Here is a 20,236-nt window from a genome sequence, read left to right on the forward strand (position 1 = left end):
ATCAGACCAGAGACCCCTCATCTTATAGAAGAAATGGTCCAAATCTTCAACATGTCAGCTTAGGATCAGACTTCCTTAACAGGAATCCCATAGCACAAGAAATAAAAGCAAGAATCAACAAGTGGGATAGATTCAAACTAAAAAGCTTTCTCTCAGCAAAGGAAACTATCAGTAATGTGAAGAGAGAGCCTACAGAGTGGGAGAATATCTTCGCCACTCATACTTCAGATAGAGCACTAATTTCCAGAATATATAAAGAACTCAAAAACTCTACACCACGCATACAAATAATCCAATCAACAAATGGGCTGAGGAAATGAACAGACACGTCACAGAAGAAGATGTACAAGCAATCAACAGATATATGAAACAATGTTTAACATCTGTAGTAATAAGAGAAATGCAAATCAAAACTACCCTAAGATTCCGTCTCACCCCAATTAGAATGGCAATCATCAAGAACACAAGCAACAATAGGTGTTGGCGATGATGTGGGGAAAAAGGTACACTTATACATTGCTGGTGGGGTTGCAAATTAGTGCAGCCACTCTGGAAAGCAGTGTGGAGATTCCTCAGAAAGCTTGGAATAGACCTATCATTTGACCCAGCTATCCCACTCCTTGGCCTATACCCAAAGGACTTAAAATCAGCATACTACAGAGATACAGCCACATCAATAGTCATAGCTGCTCAATTTACCATAGCCAGATTGTGGAATGCCCTTCAATTGATGAATGGATAAAGAAACACACACACACACACACACACACTGGAATAGCACTCTGCCATAAAGAATGATAAAATTATGGCATTTGTAGGCAAATGGATGAAATTGGAGAATATCATGCTGAGATAAGCCAATCTCAAAAAACCAAAGGATGAATGATCTCATTGATAAGCGGCTGATGACATAATGGTGTGTGGGAGGGGTTAGTGTTAGGGTTCGGGTTAGGGTTAGGGAGGGTGGCAAGAATGGAGGAAGGAAGGACTGTATAGAGGGAAGACAGGAGTGGGAGGGGTGGGGGGAAGGGAAAAATAACAGAATGAATCAAACAACATGACCCTATGTAAATTTATGATTACACAAATGGCATGTACAAACAGAGAAACAACATGTATCCCATTTGTTTACAATAAAAGAAAAACAACAACAAAAAAGTTGGATAAGTCATTAAGGCTATGCCCGATGTGCCCTTGGAAAAGTTTCGATTCAAAGCCAACCCCCCGCCACCCCCACCCCAACACACATATGCTTGGGATGTAGACATTGTCTGTTACTAAAGCAATCAGTTATTAAAGACAGTTTTCTGATCTGTGAGTACATGAATTCATTTATTGGAATAAAAACTGTTTCTAGAAGTATTTGTAACCAGGTGGGTCAGATTTACACCAAAATGTGGAGTTTAAAAAGAATAATGAAAGGTTTTCCTGTCTTAAAAGGCAGTAAATGACATCCCTCAGAAATCCAGGATCTCACTATAGGATGTTATCTTCCTGGACTGAAACAGATTGAAACATATATGGAGCTTTTAGGGGGTATTCTTTTCAAATTTTCATTTTTATGTTCAACTTCTGGAACTCATAACCACTATTCTACCACACAGGTAGATAGGAGTAGTTATGGTTACATGAAGCCAACTAAATCAATTTTATTCCTAGTATTTGCTGATGGCACTTCCCTTATTCTAAGGCTCTGGCTGTCATGCTAGGTGGGTGACTCTACCAAAGCCATGGCGCCTAGACACTCAAGGATTCCTGCAAACAGGGGGAAGGATGGATGCTTGTCTCACTTGCCTGGATATGGTTGTGGTTTCAAATGGCTGCCTGGTGATACTTTTATTTACTTTACTGTATTTTTAAGAGACAGGGTCTCCCTTTGTTGCCCAGGGGCTCAAGGGTTCCTCCTGCCTTCAGCCTTCTGAGTAGCTGGGGCCATGTGCATGCCACTGTGCCTGGTTTTATGTTTTTAAAACAATAAATTCCTATTAGTTTGAAAAAAAATAGAAACTACTCCAGTACATGGAGACTAATTAATATGCTATTGAATCATGCATGGATAGCGGAAGACATCAGGGAGGAGATAAAAAAAATTCTTAGAGGTAAATGAGAACACTGATACAACATCAGAATCTCTGGGACACTACGAAAGAAGTACTAAGAGGAAAGTTTATTGCATGGAGCTCATTCAATAAAAGAATAAAATCAACAAATATAACCTAACATTACATCTCAAAGCCCTAGAGAAAGAGGAATAGATCAACAGAATAGTAGAAGACAGGAAATAATGAGAATCAGAGCTATAATCAATTAAATTGAAACAAACAAACAAAAAAACAATTGAAAAATTGACAAAACAAAACGTTGGTCCTTTGAAAAATATACAAAATTGATAAACCCTTAGCCACACCAGTGAAGAAAAGCAGAGAGAAAAGTCAAATTACTAAAATTTGTGATGAAAAAGGAAATATCACAGGGTCAGGGATGTAGCTCAGTTGGTAGAGTGCTTACCTCACATGCACAAGACCCTGAGTTCAAACCTCAGCACCACAAGAAAAAAAAAAAGATAGACACTATTGAAATACATAACATAAATTAGAAGCTATTTTGAAACTCTATAGCCCAACAAAACAGAAAATCTTGAAGACATCGACAAATTTCTAGAGATACGTGATCCGCCCAAATTGAATCAGGAGGACATACATAATTTAAACAGATAAATTTCAAGCAATAAAATAGAAGATGCCATCAAAAACCTACCAACCAAGGAAAGCCCAGGACCAGATGAATTCTCAGCTGAGTTCTAAAAGGCCTTCAAAGAACAACTAAGACCAATACTCCTCAAAGTATTCCAGGAAATAGAAAAGGAGGAAAATTTCCCAAACTCATTCTATGAAGCTAGTGTCACTCTGATACCAAAACCAGGCAAAGATGCATCGAGGAAATAAAACTTTAGACCAATATCCCTGATGAACATAGATGCAAAAGTTCTTGACAAAATTCTGGCAAATCTCATACAAAAACATATTTAAAAATAGTGCACCACAATCAAGTGGGGTTCATCCCAGGGATGCAAGGTTGGTTCAACATCTAAAAATCAAAAAATGTAATTCATCACATCAGTAGACTTAAAGTTAAGAATCATCTGATCATTTCCATAGATGCAGAAAAAGCATTTGATAAAATACAGCACCACTTCACGTTCAGAACACTAGAAAAAATAGGGATAGTAGGAACACACCTCAACATTGTAAAGGCTATCTGTGCTAAGCCCAAGGTCAACATCATTCTAAGTGGAGAAAAACTGAAAGCATTCGCTCTAAAACTGGAAACAAGACTGGGATGCCCTGTTTCACAACTTCTATTCAACACAGGTCCTTGAAAACTCTAGTCAGAGCGATTGGACAGACAAAGAAATTAAAGGGATAGGAATAGGAAAAGAAGAACTCATACTATTGTTATTTGCCAACAACATGATTCTGTATTTAGAGGCTCCAAAAATTCCACCAGAAAACTTCTAGAACCAATAAATGAATTCAGCAAAGTAGCAGGATATAAAATCAACTCTCATAAATCTACTGCATTTGTATTCATGAGCGATGAATCCTCTGAAAGAGAAATTAGGAAAACTACCCCATTCACAATAGCCTCAAAAAAGAAAAAAAAAAAAAAAACTTGGAAATCAATCTAACAAAAAAGGTGAAAGACCTCTACAATGAAAACTACAGAATACTGAAGGAAGAAATTAAAGAAAACCTTAGAAAGATGGAAGATCTCCCATGTTCTTAGATAGGCAGAATTAATATTGTCAAAATGGCCATACTGCCAAAAGCAATATACAGATTCAGTGCAATTCCAATTAAAAATCCCAATGATGTACATCCTAGAAGTAGAGAAAGCAATCACAAAATCATGGAAATATAAGAGACCCAGAATAGTCAAGCAATCCTTAGTAGGAAGAGTGAAGCAGGAGGTATAACAACACCAGACCTTAAACTATACCAGACTTAAACAATATTTTGGTATTGGCACCAAAATAGACAGGTAGACACAATGGGTGCAGAATAGAAGACACAGAGACAAACCCACATAAATACATTTATCTCATACTAGGCAAAGGTGCCAAAAACATGCAAATGGAGAAAAGATAGCCTCTTCATCCAATGGTGCTGGGGAAACTGGAAATCCATATGCAGCAAAATGAAATTAAATGCCTCTCTCTCACCCTGCACAAAACTCACTCAGAGTGGATCAGGGGACCTTAGGTATTAGAACCAGAGACCCTTCACCAAAACAGAAGAAAAAGTAAGCCCAATCTTTATCATATCAGCTTAGAACCAGACTTCCTTAACAAGACTCCAAAATCACAAGAAATAAAATCAAGAATCAATAAATGGGATGGATTCAAACTAAATAGCTTTTTCTCAGGAAAGGAAATAATCAATAATGTGAAAAGGGAGCCTACAGAATGGTAGAAAATCTTTTCCACATGCAGTTCAGATAGAGCACTAATCTCCGGAATTTATAAAGAACTCAAAAAACTTAACGCCAAAAATGCAAATAACCCAATCAATAAATGGGCTAAGGCATTGAGCAGAATAAGATATACAATTAATCAACAAATACATGAAAAAAATGTTCAACATCTCTAGTAATCAGGGAAATGCAAATCAAAACTACCCTAAGATTTCATCTCACTCCAATTAGAATGACTATTATCCAGAGTACAAGCAACAATAGGTGTTGGCAACATTGTGGGGGTACATTGCTGGTGGGATTGGAAATTGGTGCAGTCATTCTGGAAAACAGTCTGGAGATTCCTTAGAAAACTTGGAATGGAACCATCATTTGACCCAGCTATCCCACTCCTCAGTGTATACCCAAAGGATTTAAAATCATCATACTACAGTAACACAGGCACATCAATGTTCATAGTAGTTCAATTCACAATAGCTAGATTGTAGAACCCACCTAGATGCCCTTCAATAGATGAGTGGATAAAGAAATTGTGGTATATATACACAATGGAATATTACTCAGCTATAAAGAAGGATAAAATTATGGCATTTGCAGGTAAATTGTTGAAATGGAAGAATATCATGCTAAGTGAGATAAGCCAATTCCAAAAAAACAAAGGCTAAATGCTTTCTCTGATAAGTGGATGCAGATACATATCAGGGGGCAGGGGAGGAAGGGAAGAATGGAAGAATTTTGGATTGTGTAGAGGGAAATGAGGGGAGGGGAGAGGGAAGGGCATAGGAAAGATGGTAGAATGAAACTAACATCATTGTACATATATCATTACATGCATAATGTAACTCTACATTGTTCAACCAGAGAAATGAAAAGTTGTACTCCATTTGTGTACAATGAATCAAAATGCATTCTGCTGTCATGTATAACTAAATATAACAAATAATAAAAAATAAAGAATGAACACTTTAAGGAAACACCCCAGGTGGAACCCTGGAGGGCAGCACATTAGAATTATTGTCAAACAAGATGTAGACATTATCCTTGATTACAAGAAATGAACTACTTAACTTGCTCAGCCCCACAGTGGCTTACGATGCTGTAGCTGTGCTCCAGCTCCTTCTCATAGGAAGTGGTGCACTCTCTCTGCAGGAGAATATCATCCTAGTCATGTAGTGTTTCATATTAATGTTTAGTGTCCCATCAATTTTAATCAAGTGTATCAAGAAATTGAATAAAATGAAAAAGTAAAAAAACAAAAACGATAGAAGCTGATCCACAGAAGAGCCAGATGTAGGAGTTCTAAAATGTGGACTTTAAAAACATTGTGATAAGGGATTAGGAATGTAGCTCAGTGGTTAAGCACTTGCCTACCATGCATGAGGCCCTGGGTTCAATCCCCAGTACTGCAAAACAAAACAAAACCCAAAACAAAAACATTGTGATAAATATTATCAGAAAAACAAGTGACAAGGTAGATAGAGCTGATGATTGGTTCAGAAGATCAAAAGATCAGATAGAAATTCTAAAATTAAAGGGGAAGGAAAGGAAGGGAGGGGGGATGATAATAGGAAGGACAATAGAAAGAATTGGACATACCTTTCCTATGCTCATATATGAATACACAACCAGTGTAAATTCACATAAGATTCAATCACAAGAATGGGATCAAAATTTGTAATGGATTGCACCCCATGTATGTATAATACATCAAAATACATCCTACTCTCATGTATACCTAAAAAACATCAAAAAGTATGGCTGAAATGAAATTTGAACTAATATGTTTAGCAGCTGAACACAGCAGAACAGATGCATGAACTGGAAGTTATTTCATTAGAAAACATTCAGATTACAGCACAAAAAAGAAAAAAAAATGTGGGGGTGGGGCAATCCTTAGGTGACTCTACTGCGAAACTGGGAGAAAACTAAGGTGGACGTAAATGTCATAGTAATTTGTGAGGGCTATACACCCTGACCACATAGAAATAAGAGAGCAATGGCTAATGGGAAGAGAATGTGGACAGAAGGTGGAAGCCTGAACAAGATGCCTGATTTCCTAATATCTAATAGTGGGAAATAGATACTTAAAATCGACAATTCAAACTATAGAGACTGAAGCACATCTAAAAAACAAAGGTAAACAGTAAAAAACTAATACTTGTGACTAAAATTAGGTATTTGAAGAGAAAAAGAAGAAGAGTAGAAATTGGGAAGGAAGGAAAAAAAAACACAACATAAAAATCAGAAAAATAAAATGAATATATTTATCTAAAATCCATTTCCAAGGCTAAAATAGGGGAGATACTAAAAACCCAGGAGGAAAATGGATTAAGGATATTAACAGAGTTCACAAGAAAGGAATGCAAGTGGACTTTAAACATATGAAATGATGTTTAACTTTTTTTCATCAAAAAAAATCAAAATTAAAACTATACTGAGAGTTACAAGGGTGTATGCATTTGTTAAATCTCAAAATTGATACATATTATCTATGCAATTCACTGTATGTAAAATTTGCCTTTAAAAATCTATAAACAAATATTGAATTCTAGTTATTACTATACATGCTGATGTATACTGATATCTGTATCTTATTTAGAAATGCGTTAAACAGAAAGCAGAATGGATAGGCGACTGATTATCAAATAAAACAAATGTGGCAAAATGTCATTGTATTGTGTACTTCTTTCAACTTTTCTGTATGTTCGAAAATGTTCAGGAAAAACTACATCTAGGAAGCATTTTTCCAAATAGTGGCAAAAATGAAAACACTTGCTAACTCTGATTACAAGAGAAGTTTACCAGTAGAAGTTTACCTTGGTACAGTTTCTAAAAAGAATACTACCGGTCAGAATTAAAATGGATTTATCCTTACATACAGCAATTTCCTCTAAAGGAATTTAATTGACAGTCATACTCAGGTATATGCAAAATGACAGAGCTACAGGGATATTTGTTCCATCATTGTGATTAACAAAATATTAGAAATCATCTTTTATAGAAAAATGGTTCTGCAGAATGGTTAAGTATACTGTGGTATATCCATACAATGAAATATAATACAGCTATTAAAAAGAGACAGCCTTGTTTATATTAGCATGTAATAATCTCTAAGATAAAGCAACTTAAAAAAGCAAGATGTGGGACACATTGTATAATAGCCTTGCACTTGTATGGAAAACAACTAAATTGTAGATGTTCTAAGATGGATTTGCTGAGGGTGAGGACGGATGATGCCTACCCTTCTTAGCCTTACCCAGTGCGCTTACCCAGGCACTGGAGATCGAGCTCTGAAGGCATGGATCTAATTTTATTTAGGGTTGCACAGGACATATATAGACACATTATCCAATCAGGTTAACATGCTTGTTAAAGTATAACAGAGTCAGCCTACAGGTGAACTATACGTCGAGGGTCCAGGTAGTGTAAACAAACCAAGCATGCCTAAGCAATTCTGCCCAGCAACAGGTCTGAGACAAAGGATTGGGGGAATTGCAAGCTCCAGCACACAGCATGAGGCAAGGCAGCATGGGTGAGCTCACATCACAGTTTTCTGTGATGTATGTCAGAATGAGGCCTCCCCTCAGTTCAAACTCAGCCTCAACAGCTACAAAGACCTTCATTCCATGGCGAGTCTTTACCATTACCTCAGTTTCTTTGTCCAGACTGTTTGGCTTACTTAAACCATGGTGTCAGTGACTGCTGTAAGATAAGCTTGAGGAATGTTCCGTACACTAACTATATAATTTTCTTTCATAAGCATAGGATACCTACAGACTAGAAGGATGTGGAAGGACCTAAAAACAATAATTACCTCTCTGAAGATTAACTGGATCATTAAAAACTGCTTTTCCATTTTTAGACACTTAGATTGATTCTGTATCTTAGTTATCACAAACAGTGTTACAATAAACATGGATATGTATGTATCTATTTGGTATGCTGATTTAATTTCCTTAAATCAATTATATATTTAATTATATATATAATAGAATAGGGGTACTTGAGGTTGGGAAGGAGTAGGGGTAGTAAGGATAAAGGTAGACTGGATTTGATCAGTGAACACTGTATGCATGTATTGAAACATCACACTAAACCCCCTTAAATATATACAAGTAATACATGTTAATAAAATTTTTCAAAATCTGCTTTTTCTTGTTTTCTTTTTATGCTTTTGAATTGTACATGTGTCATTTATATAAAAATGTTAAACCTAATACCCCAAAAGTTAATTGAAACCAGGGGCTCAAAGAGATTTGTATACCCATGTTTGCAGCAGCATTACTTACCATAGCTTATAGGATAGAAGCAGCTCAGCTATCCAATAAAAGATGAATGGATAACAAAATGTCATATTCAACAATGACATATCAACCTTAAAAATGAGGGACATGATGGCATAGGATGCAACATAGAAGAAACTTGAGGTCAGTATGCTAAATGAAATAAGGCAGTCATGAAAGGACAAACACTGAATGAGTCCACTTAAACAAGATCCTCAAAGTAGTCAGATTCGTGGAGACAGAAAGAATGGCGGTTGCCAATGGCTAGAGGTGAGGAAAACAGAGCTCTGACTAAAGGGTACAGCATTTCGATGTGAGAACATAAAGGAGTTCTGGGGATGAATGGTAATGATGTCACACAGCAATATGAATGTATTGGATACCACTGGAACTGTGTTTTTCTCCTACTACTGGGGATTGAACTCAGGGCCAGGCCTCTAAGCTACATCTCCAGCCCTGGAACTGCATACTTAAAAACAGTTAAGTTGGGGTTGGGTGTAGTGGTGCATGTCTATAATGCCAGCAATTTAGGAGGTTAAGGTAGGAGAATGGTAGGTTCAAGGCCAGTGTCAGCAATTTAGCAAGGCCCTAAGCAGCAAAACCTGTCTCAAAAGGAAAAATAAGAAGGGATGAGCATGTGGCTCAATGGTAAAGCATCCCTGGGTTCAATCCTTGGTACCACAACAAAAACAAACAAACAAATTTCCCCCAAAATTGATCCTCCCCCAAAATGGTTAAGTTGGTAAATTTTATGTTATGTGCATTTTTTGCTACAATATTTGAAATTATATTTTAAAAGGAAAGGGGAAAACAGCATGAGCTGATAGTGTGGCAGCTCCCAGCCCAGCACTCAGGGAGAAGCTGCTGGGACCAGTGCTTTCTGCCAGCAGAGATCGGGACTGGGGCTGAGCATCTCAAGGAAATCACAAGTCTTCCTCTTCTCTTTCTGTTTCATTTGCTCTCCACAGCCACTGCCAGAACAGTGCTGCTCTCCAAGCAAAAGGCCACACTGTTCTCACTGGCTCTGGGCTGTGATGTCCTGCTGCTCTCCCTTCTTCTTGGAACAGCCTAACCCAAAGTCCTTATGAAGTGGTGACCACTCCAACAAGCAGGTCAGTGTCCCAGTGAGTAGGTAAGGAGGGAGGCAAGATCTCAGAGAAGGAAACGGACCCATGGTCACAAATAATCCAGGCCAGCTGGCTCTGGAATAAGCTTTGAAAATACTCACATAGCCACATTCTCAAAGCCCAATGGGGGATCCTCACTTTGTCTTTCCACCAGAGAAGGTAGGAATATGCAGAGATCTAGGTTTGGGAAGTGGGACCTTCGGTAAGTCATTTACCTGCTGTGCAACTCAGTTTTCACACTCATAAAATGGGCCTATTGATGCCTGGCTAACTTGCTTCCATGGCTGTCATGAAGTTTAAAAACTAAACTGGATGCACAGTGAGTTCTAGTGCTCTGCAAGTTCAGAGATGAGGACAGGAAGGCTTGTTATGAATGGAGAGAGCAACAATTGGCCTCTTACCTTGAGGTTTTCCTTTCCTGCCAGGAGCAGTTCTGTTCCCTGCCACCTGAAGCTCCTATATCATTTCTATTACTTATTGACTGCCCACTGGGGCTAGGGAATGTGCTGAGTTTTTACACTTAAATTTGATTGCTTATAGTACTCACACCCTTGTAAAGCAGGCATTGTTTCCTGCATTCACCAGGGAGAACATCAGGCCCTTGAAAAGTTAGTAAACCTCCTTAAGATGAATGAGTGGGGTGCCAGTGTGGGCAATGACTAATAGAGTCCTCACAATGATGGTGAGTTGCCCTGACCTGCACTACAAAGCATCAATGGGGGTTCAGCTCCCTCTGACTGCCAAAACTCTACTTCCCATTGCACCTGCAATTTCAAATGGTGTCACCTGAGGTCTGCACAGAGGGAAAGGAGACAGACCCTGCATGGCTCCCTTCCCCTGACAAAACAGCAGTTCCTCTTAGATCTGTTCATACATTGGCATTTGACATTCAGTTTCATTTGAAAAATTCATTGACTGATTTAAAAAAATGCATTTGATTGTGTTCAATTGTTGGGTTGACTAAGTGGAAAGCATTATTCTCACCTTCTTCCTGAAGGGCTTCAGGGAGTGAAGGCAGCAGCAGGGGCTCTAATCCCAAGTTGTCCTCAGCCCCACTTGAGCCCCACCCCTGTTGGGAATCTTTGTCCAATTCCCCATCCCACCCTGGGAAGGAACGGGTTGCACTGTTAAGAGACACCAGTTAGGGCTGTGATCATGTGGTTCCCTTAAAAGGCATGCATGTAACCTCTTCCCTTCCTTACCCTTCTGTGGGTGCCCTGAGCAGCAAGTTCTTGCTTGGGGTGGGGGTGGCAGGCAGAAAAAAAAAGGTTAGCACCTTTACTATCTCAAAGAAGTGGCTCTAACCTTCCCCTCCCATTGCCCTGGCTCTCCTCAGGGGTGGAAAATGGTACCAGTCAAGCCTGAGTCGCAGGAGGAGCCTACAGTAGCTGCCAGGAGATGGAGGAGCCCACGCCTGAACCTGTCTATGTCGATGTGGACAAGGGTCTGACCTTGGCCTGCTTTGTCTTCCTTTGTCTCTTCCTCGTGGTGATGATTATTCGCTGTGCCAAGGTCATCATGGACCCATACAGTGCCATCCCCACATCCACCTGGGAAGAGCAGCACCTGGATGACTAAGCATGGGACAGCTAGGCAGGGGCAAGACTCTGGTGCTCTGGGCAGTGATGCTCCAGCATGCTCCTCTGTGTGTCTGGCTACCAGCTTGCCGGCCACTAGAGGCAAGGAGTGGATCTGGCCACCAGAGATGAAGAAGGTTCTCTTTAGCCTTGCCTGAAGTCACAGGAGCACCAGAGGGAGATGTCCCAGTACTGAGGATGCAGGAAACTAGGGCCCCTAGAGAGAAGAGCACTGATCTGGGACTCAGGAGGCTAGTTCCACTCTGGAGTGCCACTATAAGACTGTGGGGGTGGTCACTTAGACACTTCCATCACACAAAAGTGGTCTTGTTTTGAGGAGATTCTGTCCTTAAAATGCAAAATAGCATATGGAGGCTCCCAGGAGAGATGTTTCCCTGGAACCCAAGCTCCTTCCCATGGACTAGCAATGGAACAGTAGTGAAGGATGAAAGGAGGCTCAGAGTGCCTCCCTGAAAATTCACAAAAGGCATACAGGCTGCTTCCAAGCAGTATTTTTTAAAAACTGAAATATAGAGGGATATATTTTTCCTGTAATAAATGAGATGTGCATTTTAGAAACCCAGGAAAATATAGAAAACTTGAAGGGAAAGGGGAAAATAGCACAATCCCACCTTTCAGTCACCATTTTGATATATTTCTTCCACCCTTTTTTACACATTTTTTTAGTCCAATTCATACTATATGCATGATGCTGTATTGCTTCATGTGAGAGCACAAGACTTCCCATTTTGTCACTGTTTGTCACTTGTTTTTAGTGACTGCAAGCATTCCCTCAGGGGTTAGGTCATGGTTTAATAATTATCTTCTTTGGTTGTTCATTTAAATTTTCCACTAATTTCTCCTCACACAAAATTACTTCCTCTAGTCACCTTTTAAGGTGAGGGGAATATTGGATTGGGACACCTGGACTCCAGTCCTGCTTTAGTTGTTCAAAGTCTTATGACCTTGAGCAAGTCACCTCACTTCTTGGTGCCTCCATTTTATTATTATAAGACAAGGAGGAAAAGTTTTGTTTCTTTTCCATGAAGTAAATTTCCTATTTACTTCATGTGAATGAAAGTATAGGAGAGGGAGATTTTGCATATAAATGTGCTATAGTGGGATGGTCAAGGAATAAGTTGTTGACAATGACTCTTCTGTGGGCCTCACATGTTTTCTCTCGTATGTGGAGATAAAACTAAAACCAAAACAAAACAACCTGAAAGCAGAAGATGTTCTATTAGGGATATGAAGAAGACTGGCAGGAGCTGGTAGGGAAGAAAGGGCAAAGGAGACTAGAAGGGAGGGCAGACATGATCAATATGATCAACGCACAATATATGCATGCATGGAAACATCATAGTGAAACCAATTAATTTGTACAATTAATATGTGGTAATAATAAAAAAAAATTCAATCTGAAAGTAACATGGTGATTACTAGGAATTTGGAAGCATCCTGTGGGGGATAGCGATGGGGTAAAAGAAGTCTAGACAGATATGATCAAGGAACACTGCATGTATGGAAATACCAAGTGAATCCCATTAATGTATATACTATGTGTCAATAAAAGTTGATATAAAAGAATAAAAGCAACTTAAAATTTAAGTGAAATTAACTAACCAGAGAAAAGTCTGTGAAGTACCAGAAAGGGATTGGATCTTTGGTAAGCCTAAGAAAATACTCAACCAAAAAAGAGGGAGTGTAGATTTACACTTGTGTGTCTGCCTCAGTCTGAACAGTGCTTTGTCTGGAGCCCCTGAGACAAACTATATTCAGATCTGAGACCTGGGAAGAAACAGGTGAAAGCAACTCAACATGACCAGTATCTCCTGGTTTCTACTCCTCCAAGCCAAAATTCTCAGCGTACGATTATTGACACAGAAGGCTCTGGTTTGGTTCTTCTACTGTCTATGTCTCTATTTCTTGCTCTGGCTTAAAGATCACCTCAGGTTTGTTAATGTAGCACCTTGTTCTTTTCTTTTTTAAAGATTTATTAATTAGCTTTATTTTTAAAAAATTATTCATTCTTTTTAGTCATACATGACAGTAGGATATATTTTATATGAATATCTAAGCATGGAATATATCTTATTCTAATTAGGATCCTAGTTTTGTGGATGTACAAAATGGTGAGAGTCACTGTGGTGTATTCATATATGTACATGGGATAATTATGTCAGATTCATTCCATTATATTTTTTTGTCCTATTCCCCCTCCCTTCCCTTCATTCCCCTTCATCTAATCTTCTGAACTTCATAAAGGGAAATTATGTAGGACTTTGCCAAACTGCTAACTCATGTCTTCTGAAGAATGCAATTGCTTAACTTCAGGAACTGTTCATTGAAGGGGCCAAATGAATATTTCCTTAAAAAAGTGTGACACATAGTCTTCATGAATTGGGAATCATGTACCTAAGTAACACTGAAACTTAGAAATTACTCCTGTATTTATCAACAAAGAAGGTGCTTTCTCCTAGTAATTACTGGGAAATTTCACTTGCCCAATGACAGTAGGCTGCTGTAGCTCTTCAGTACCACATTCCTGTACAGGGTCCTCTTAGCACCATCTAGGTCCTGCCACTCCTGCCAGATGAGGTTCATAGCTACATCCTCAGATGACACCAACCTCTGCAATGACATTTTTTCCTCAAATCAAATCATCAGCTCTGGGTCACAAGAACATGACTTGTGTTAATTTATTCTGTTTGCATGTCTTATGAAAGAACTCACTTTGTGCTCTATATGAAGGGAGAAAGAAAAGTCATGGTAGAAATATCTTGCATTTGTACAAAACTAAATTTGTGCAAATACTAAAAATTTTAATACAAGTTTTATTATAAACTTTCTATTATAAATGCCGAATTTTCCTTGTTGCTATGGATAAAGGCATGATAAAAATTCCAAGTACCTTATGATCTAGTGTGAAGACCTAATTAGATACATGGAAATAATGTTACATGAACTAATCTGGACAAAAGTTCAGTCAATTTAAGTCAGTGTGACAAAGAAGTACAAAAAGTAGCTTTTAAAAAAATGCAGTCCTAGCTGGACATGGTGTCATATGCCTCCAATCCCAGACTCAGGAGGCTGAGGCAGGAGGATCTCAAGTTCAAAGACAGCCTCAGCGACTTATTGAAGCTCTAAGCAAAGTAAAATAAATAAGTAAATAAGGTGGAGGATGTGGCTCAGTGATTGTTTGATTCCTGATACCAAAAAAAAAAAAAAAAAAAAAACCAAAATAGCATTCCCACTTTTTTTCCCTTTCTCTTCCTGTTTCCCTTCCTTCACTCAACTGGTTTTCCTCCTATTTATTTATTGGTTTTTAAATTGGTACTTTATAGATATATATAAAGATAGAAGTCTCTGAGGTGTATTCATATATGTACATAGAATAATTTTGTCAGTTTCATTCTGTAGTTCCTGCCCTTTTCCATCCGTCTCCCCCCCTCTCCTTCATTTAATCCACTGATCTCCCTTTCATTTTCATGGGATCCTCCTTTAAAAATTTTACTCTAGCTTCCACATATGTGAATCTCATCATTATGTATAACTATAATGTACTAATAAAAACATTAGAATATTTTAAAGGATTAAATACGTCTTAGGGTTACGTATAATAAAATATAAGAATGTGGATAAAAATTTGACACACACCACATGCACACAGAAGTTTTTAAAATTTTTTTTGTATTATCAAGTTATACTTCACTGAAAAGCCAAAAATGTTTCGAACTTCTATATGAATGTTTTCTCATGAACAAGAACATGCCACAGCATTCCTGTCATGAAAGCACAAAGAACTTATGCCAGGTTAATGGAACTTCTCTAGGTGAGTATTCCTTGGCTGTGATGAGAGATATAGTCAGTAAACATGTTTGAGGAACTGATAAGCAAGCAAATCCACATTTAAATAATTACCTAATTCTAATAATAAAAACATTCATGTGCTCAGTGTTGTTAATTCTTAATTCCTGCCTTGGCATCCTTGTATTTTTCTCCTAAATCTAAAAGACTTGCTAGTGTCTACATAAAAGTGGACACCCTCATCCTAAAGCAGAGAGTGTAGATGAGAGACCAATAAAAAGTGATATTGTTGATCAAGTTTACATTCTCATAAGAGAATGAGAATGGTGTCAGGGAGAGTCAGAGTGGCATGGAGAAGGGGACAGAAGACCACCTCTCTCAAAGTAATAAGAATCATAATACATAAGAATACATAATAGGAAACTCATCTGGGAAAGAAAACAAGAAAAGAGAAGAAAAGAAAAAATAGTGATGTTTTTAGCTAACTGTGACCAAAATACCTGAGAATAAAAACTCAGAGGAGAAAAAGCTGATTTTTTCTCACAGCTTCAGAGGTCTGAATCCACAGATGACACACTGTATTTCTCTGGACTGAAGGTGGAAAAAAAACATGACCAAAGGGTGTTGTGGAGGAAAGCTGCACTCCTCAAAGTGGGGTCAGGAAGAGCTGGGGGGTGGAGGAAAGGGGCCCCAGGGAAGATGAACCCATTTAGGACACACCTCAGTGACCCACCTCCTCCAGTCACACCCCACCTACCTATAGTTACCACCCAGTCAGTCCATACAAACTAGGATGCTAGCAGTTTCACAGCAATTTCTGGGGCTTAGGACATTGATTTTGGGGGCCACCAATGTTGGGACTAATGACACGTTAACTAACTCAGGCTGACTCCTTACTTCCTGGCGAGTGAGCAAGATCAAGGCCTCAAAGGCGGTTTCAATAGTTAATGATGATGAATTGAACCACCGTCAGGGATTGGTTAACAATAGTTCTGCGAACCGTGATCAGCTCATGCTTGCCGTATAATCTTATGGGACTCTTGCCTGCATGAACACCCCATGCCTTGCTGACCTTTAAGCTGATTGGTTCCCGCCTAGCCCCCACCCTACATAAAAGCTGTGTGATTTCCTCAATAAATGAGTTCCTGCTGTGACAGGTCTCCCTGACACGTCTGATTGTCCTCCGCAGGGAGGGCTGGGAGCGGGTGGTCAGTCGGCCTTACCTATCCTGGTCTGACCTTGTTGGGGAGTGTCCCCTTCCCTTGCCACTGGTGGGGAAGAGCAAGGGGGCTTAAGACCCCGACACACCAATCCTATTTTAGAGATAAGGATTTGAGTAACTTACTAAAGCAATACAGGTTGTAATAACAGAGCAGAGATGTGAATCTAGGAAGTCTGGCTCTAAATCTCATGTTCTTAGCCACCAAAATGAAAGGATGTATCCAGGCAAGATTTCTCCAAATACATAATGAACGATGAGTAGGAGAGGAAGTAGGAGACACGGAGGCCAACCATGAAGTTATAAGAACACTGGAAAGACACTAAAGAACACCTGGACTAATTAATACAGTGACAAAATTAACAGAGAAAAGGGCATGAAACCCTGTAACCCATCTCTGTCATTGGTTTCTTGCCAGCCTTCCATTGTTAGAAAAGATGGTCCACTTGGAATTCAGACACCAAGTATGTTTCTTTAGGGACTGTATTATGCTTTTTTCTGATTACTCTGACAAATATGGGATAAAGGGATGTGTCCCGTCCCCAGAGAACTAGCTAGGAGATCTCTCAGCTCCTTCCCACTCCTTGTACACACTTTGAAATAAAACTGGTGAAAATGAATATACCTTTGTCAGCATTGGCTGCAACATAGATTTCTCATAGCTTTGGAAATCCAAGATCAATAATCAGTTAATTGCAGATCCAAGAGAGCAAATGATACAGTTATAGTCTTGAGTTTAAAATCCTGAGAATCAGGAGAGCCATTGGTATAAGTTCCAGTTAAGTCCTAGTCCAAAACCAGGAGAAAACTAACTCAGCTTAAAGACATTCAGGGAGACAGAATTCTTTGTTATTCAAATTTTTATTCTTTTCAGGACTTCATTGGATTGGATGAACCCCACCCACATCAGGGAACGTAATCTCTTTTACTTAGTTTGCCTGTTCAAATGGTATTCTTATCTGGAAATACTCTCATGGATCCCAGAAAGAATAGTTAATCAAATATCTGAGCACTTTGTGGCTTAAACAAATTGACACATAAAGAAAATCATCACAAGTTAAAATCTTAGCTTGGGTTGTCCTAACAAAATATCATAGACTGAATGAATTAAACAACTAGAAGGAATAAACAACTGTATTTTCTCACTGTTCTGGAAACTGAATGTCTGATAACAAGGGTGTCAGCATGGTTGGGTTCTGGTGAGGGCTTTCTGGTCTATAGATGGCTGCCTTATCACTGTGTCTTTCCATGGTGGGGTGGGGTGGAAAATGATAGTTTCTCTTCCTCTTCTTCAAAGGCCCACCCTCATGACCTTATTTAATTTAATTCTCTTCCAAAGGTCACATTCTCTAATAATATATTGCGAGTTAAAACTTCATCATACAAATTTTGGAGTATGTGATTCAATTCATAGCAGTATGAAAGTGGAAAGCATTTACTTCCCCTCTAAGCACTAAAGAATCTTTAGCAATTGGAACAACAGCCTAACTTATAAAATTCACCCCCTGCTTACTTCTTGAATTTACATGCCATGTCCAATAACTTCCAAATTGTTCTCTGCTTTTTCAGGTAACTTGTGGCTTATTCCACTCATTTGAAAAATGAGACTGAAGTGTGGCTGTGGTGATAAGTCATGGATTTTGTTTAGCCAGTGAGACTGAGAGATGAATATTGAATCAGACATGGCCCAAGGAGGAAGAATATGGGAATGGAGTTCAACAAATGTAGGTTCAAATTTGTCTCTGCCATTGAGTTGCTCTGAAATTTTAGTCAAGTTACTTGACCTTTTGCAAGATAGTAATTCACCCTATAGGCATTTAATATATAGCAGAAAATGATATTTCTAGATAGTTTTTTTTTAAGGAAAAAATTCTTATTAATCTTGTTACTACAATAAAACATAATGCCCCTATGGTCATATTCTAAAATTTCTTTATGCAAAATATTTTAAAAACTCATATTTTATCATATAATTATTTAAATAGTCCCAAGTATTAGTCTTAGAAACATAGTAAATTCTATCCAAATTTTAAAAACCAGAAAAGTATGATCAAATCATTCTGAATCAGTTTTGATTTTTTGTCTTAAAATATGAACTTTTTCATGAATGCATGAAATAATTTGTTGTACTAATTCATTTATTGTACCAATTCACGATATTACAAACTTCTCTCCACAAATCTGTAAATATATGTGCCCATGATATTAGTGTTATTTTTATCATATCTAGAAATAGCTATGCACTAGTTATAATTCAGTGAGATAAAAGAATAAAATTATAAGGGAATTATATGTCACTGGAAGCACCCTGCATTCTCCAAAGATCCAACTGAGTCATCATACTTTTCTTAATAAGACTGAGAAATACATTCAAGCAACTGAGTCTTGGAGTTATTTTGTATATGTGAATTGTACTCCTGATGACATGATTTTAAGGAAAGGATGCTGTCGTTCATCTCCTTGCAGGTTCATAATTTTCAAGTCAGTTCTACAAGTAAGCAAATCTTGACCTTGAATTATTAGGGAAGTCACCAAAGGGAAAACTATTTACTTATTTCCTGGAGATTAGCAGAGTAGGATAACTGAGATCCAAAATTTATCACATGTAAGCTCATTTTCTTTAGTAAATGTCCCCAGGTGGGTTGACTGGACTTAGTAGCTGTTAATTATTGTTAAACAATAATTCTTCTTTTTTTATTTTTATTTGTTCTTTTTAGTTATATATGACAGTAGAGTATATTTTGGCATATTATGTATATATGGAGTATAACTTATTCTAAATAGGATCCTATTCTTGGGTTTGTGCATTATGTGGAGTCATTTTGGTCATGTATTCAAATACAAGGCTAGAAAAGTTATGTAAGATTCATTCTACTATCCTTCCTACTCCCTTTCCCTCTCCCTTTCCTTTGTTTCCCTTTGGACTTCTATCCTTCCAGTGGATTTCCATTCTTCACCTCCCCACCCTCCCTTGTTGCGGATTAGCATGCACATATCAGAAAGAACATTCAACTTTTTTTTTTGGTGGGGGGGATTGGCTAAGTGGCATGATGGTCTCCAGTTCCATCCATTTACTAGCAAATGCCATAATTTCATTCTTTATGGCTAATATTCCATTGTGTATATACACCACATCTTCTTTATCCATTCATTCATTTAAGGACACCTAGTTTGGTTCCATAGCTTGGCTACTGTGAATTGAGCTGCTATAAACATTGATGTGGCTGCATCACTGTAGTATGCTGATTTTAAGTCCATTATTCCACCAAGGAGTGGAATAATGGAATCAAATGGTGGTTCCATTCCAAGATTTTAAGGAATTTCCATACTGCTTTCCATAGTGGTTGCATCAATTTGCAGTCCCACCAGCAAAGTATGAGTATTCCTTTCTCCCCACATTCTCAACAACATTTATTGTTACTTGTATTCTTGGTAATTTGCATTCTGATTGGAATGAAATAGAATCTCAATGTAGTTTTAATTTGCATTTCTCTACTTACTAGAGATGTTAAACATCTTTTCATGTATTTTTTGACCAATCATATTTCTTCTTCTGTGAAGTGCCTGTTCAGTTTTTTTGCCCATTTATTTTCTTTAATATTATCTGAATAGTCAAGGATAGTTACTGTTTTTCAGTTCAGAGATTCTGTCTTCTACATAGTCCACTATATTTAGACTTTCAACTAATTTAAAAATTTGAGAACTGGGGTCCTAGTGCATGGTACAGTGCTTACCTAGCATGTTTGAGCA

At 38.1% G+C, this 20,236-nt stretch overlaps 1 protein-coding gene across 4 annotated transcripts in view; it reads left to right on the plus strand.

Moving 5' to 3' along the window:
* Window positions 1-14,979, plus strand: part of CTXND1 (cortexin domain containing 1) — a 52,748-nt gene extending 37,769 nt beyond the window's left edge. For all 4 annotated transcript variants that reach the window (XM_079124219.1, XM_079124217.1, XM_079124218.1 and 1 more), the window contains 2 exons: window positions 9,725-9,868; window positions 11,220-14,979. In XM_079124219.1, the coding sequence (XP_078980345.1) occupies window positions 11,282-11,461 (180 nt within the window). In that variant the 5' untranslated portion in view covers window positions 9,725-9,868; window positions 11,220-11,281 and the 3' untranslated portion in view covers window positions 11,462-14,979. The remainder of the gene's footprint in view (window positions 1-9,724; window positions 9,869-11,219) is intronic.
* Window positions 14,980-20,236: the final 5,257 nt, after the last annotated feature.

This window comes from Sciurus vulgaris (genome assembly GCF_902686455.1).
Source record: "Sciurus vulgaris genome assembly, chromosome: 2".
Lineage (NCBI taxonomy): Eukaryota > Metazoa > Chordata > Mammalia > Rodentia > Sciuridae > Sciurus > Sciurus vulgaris.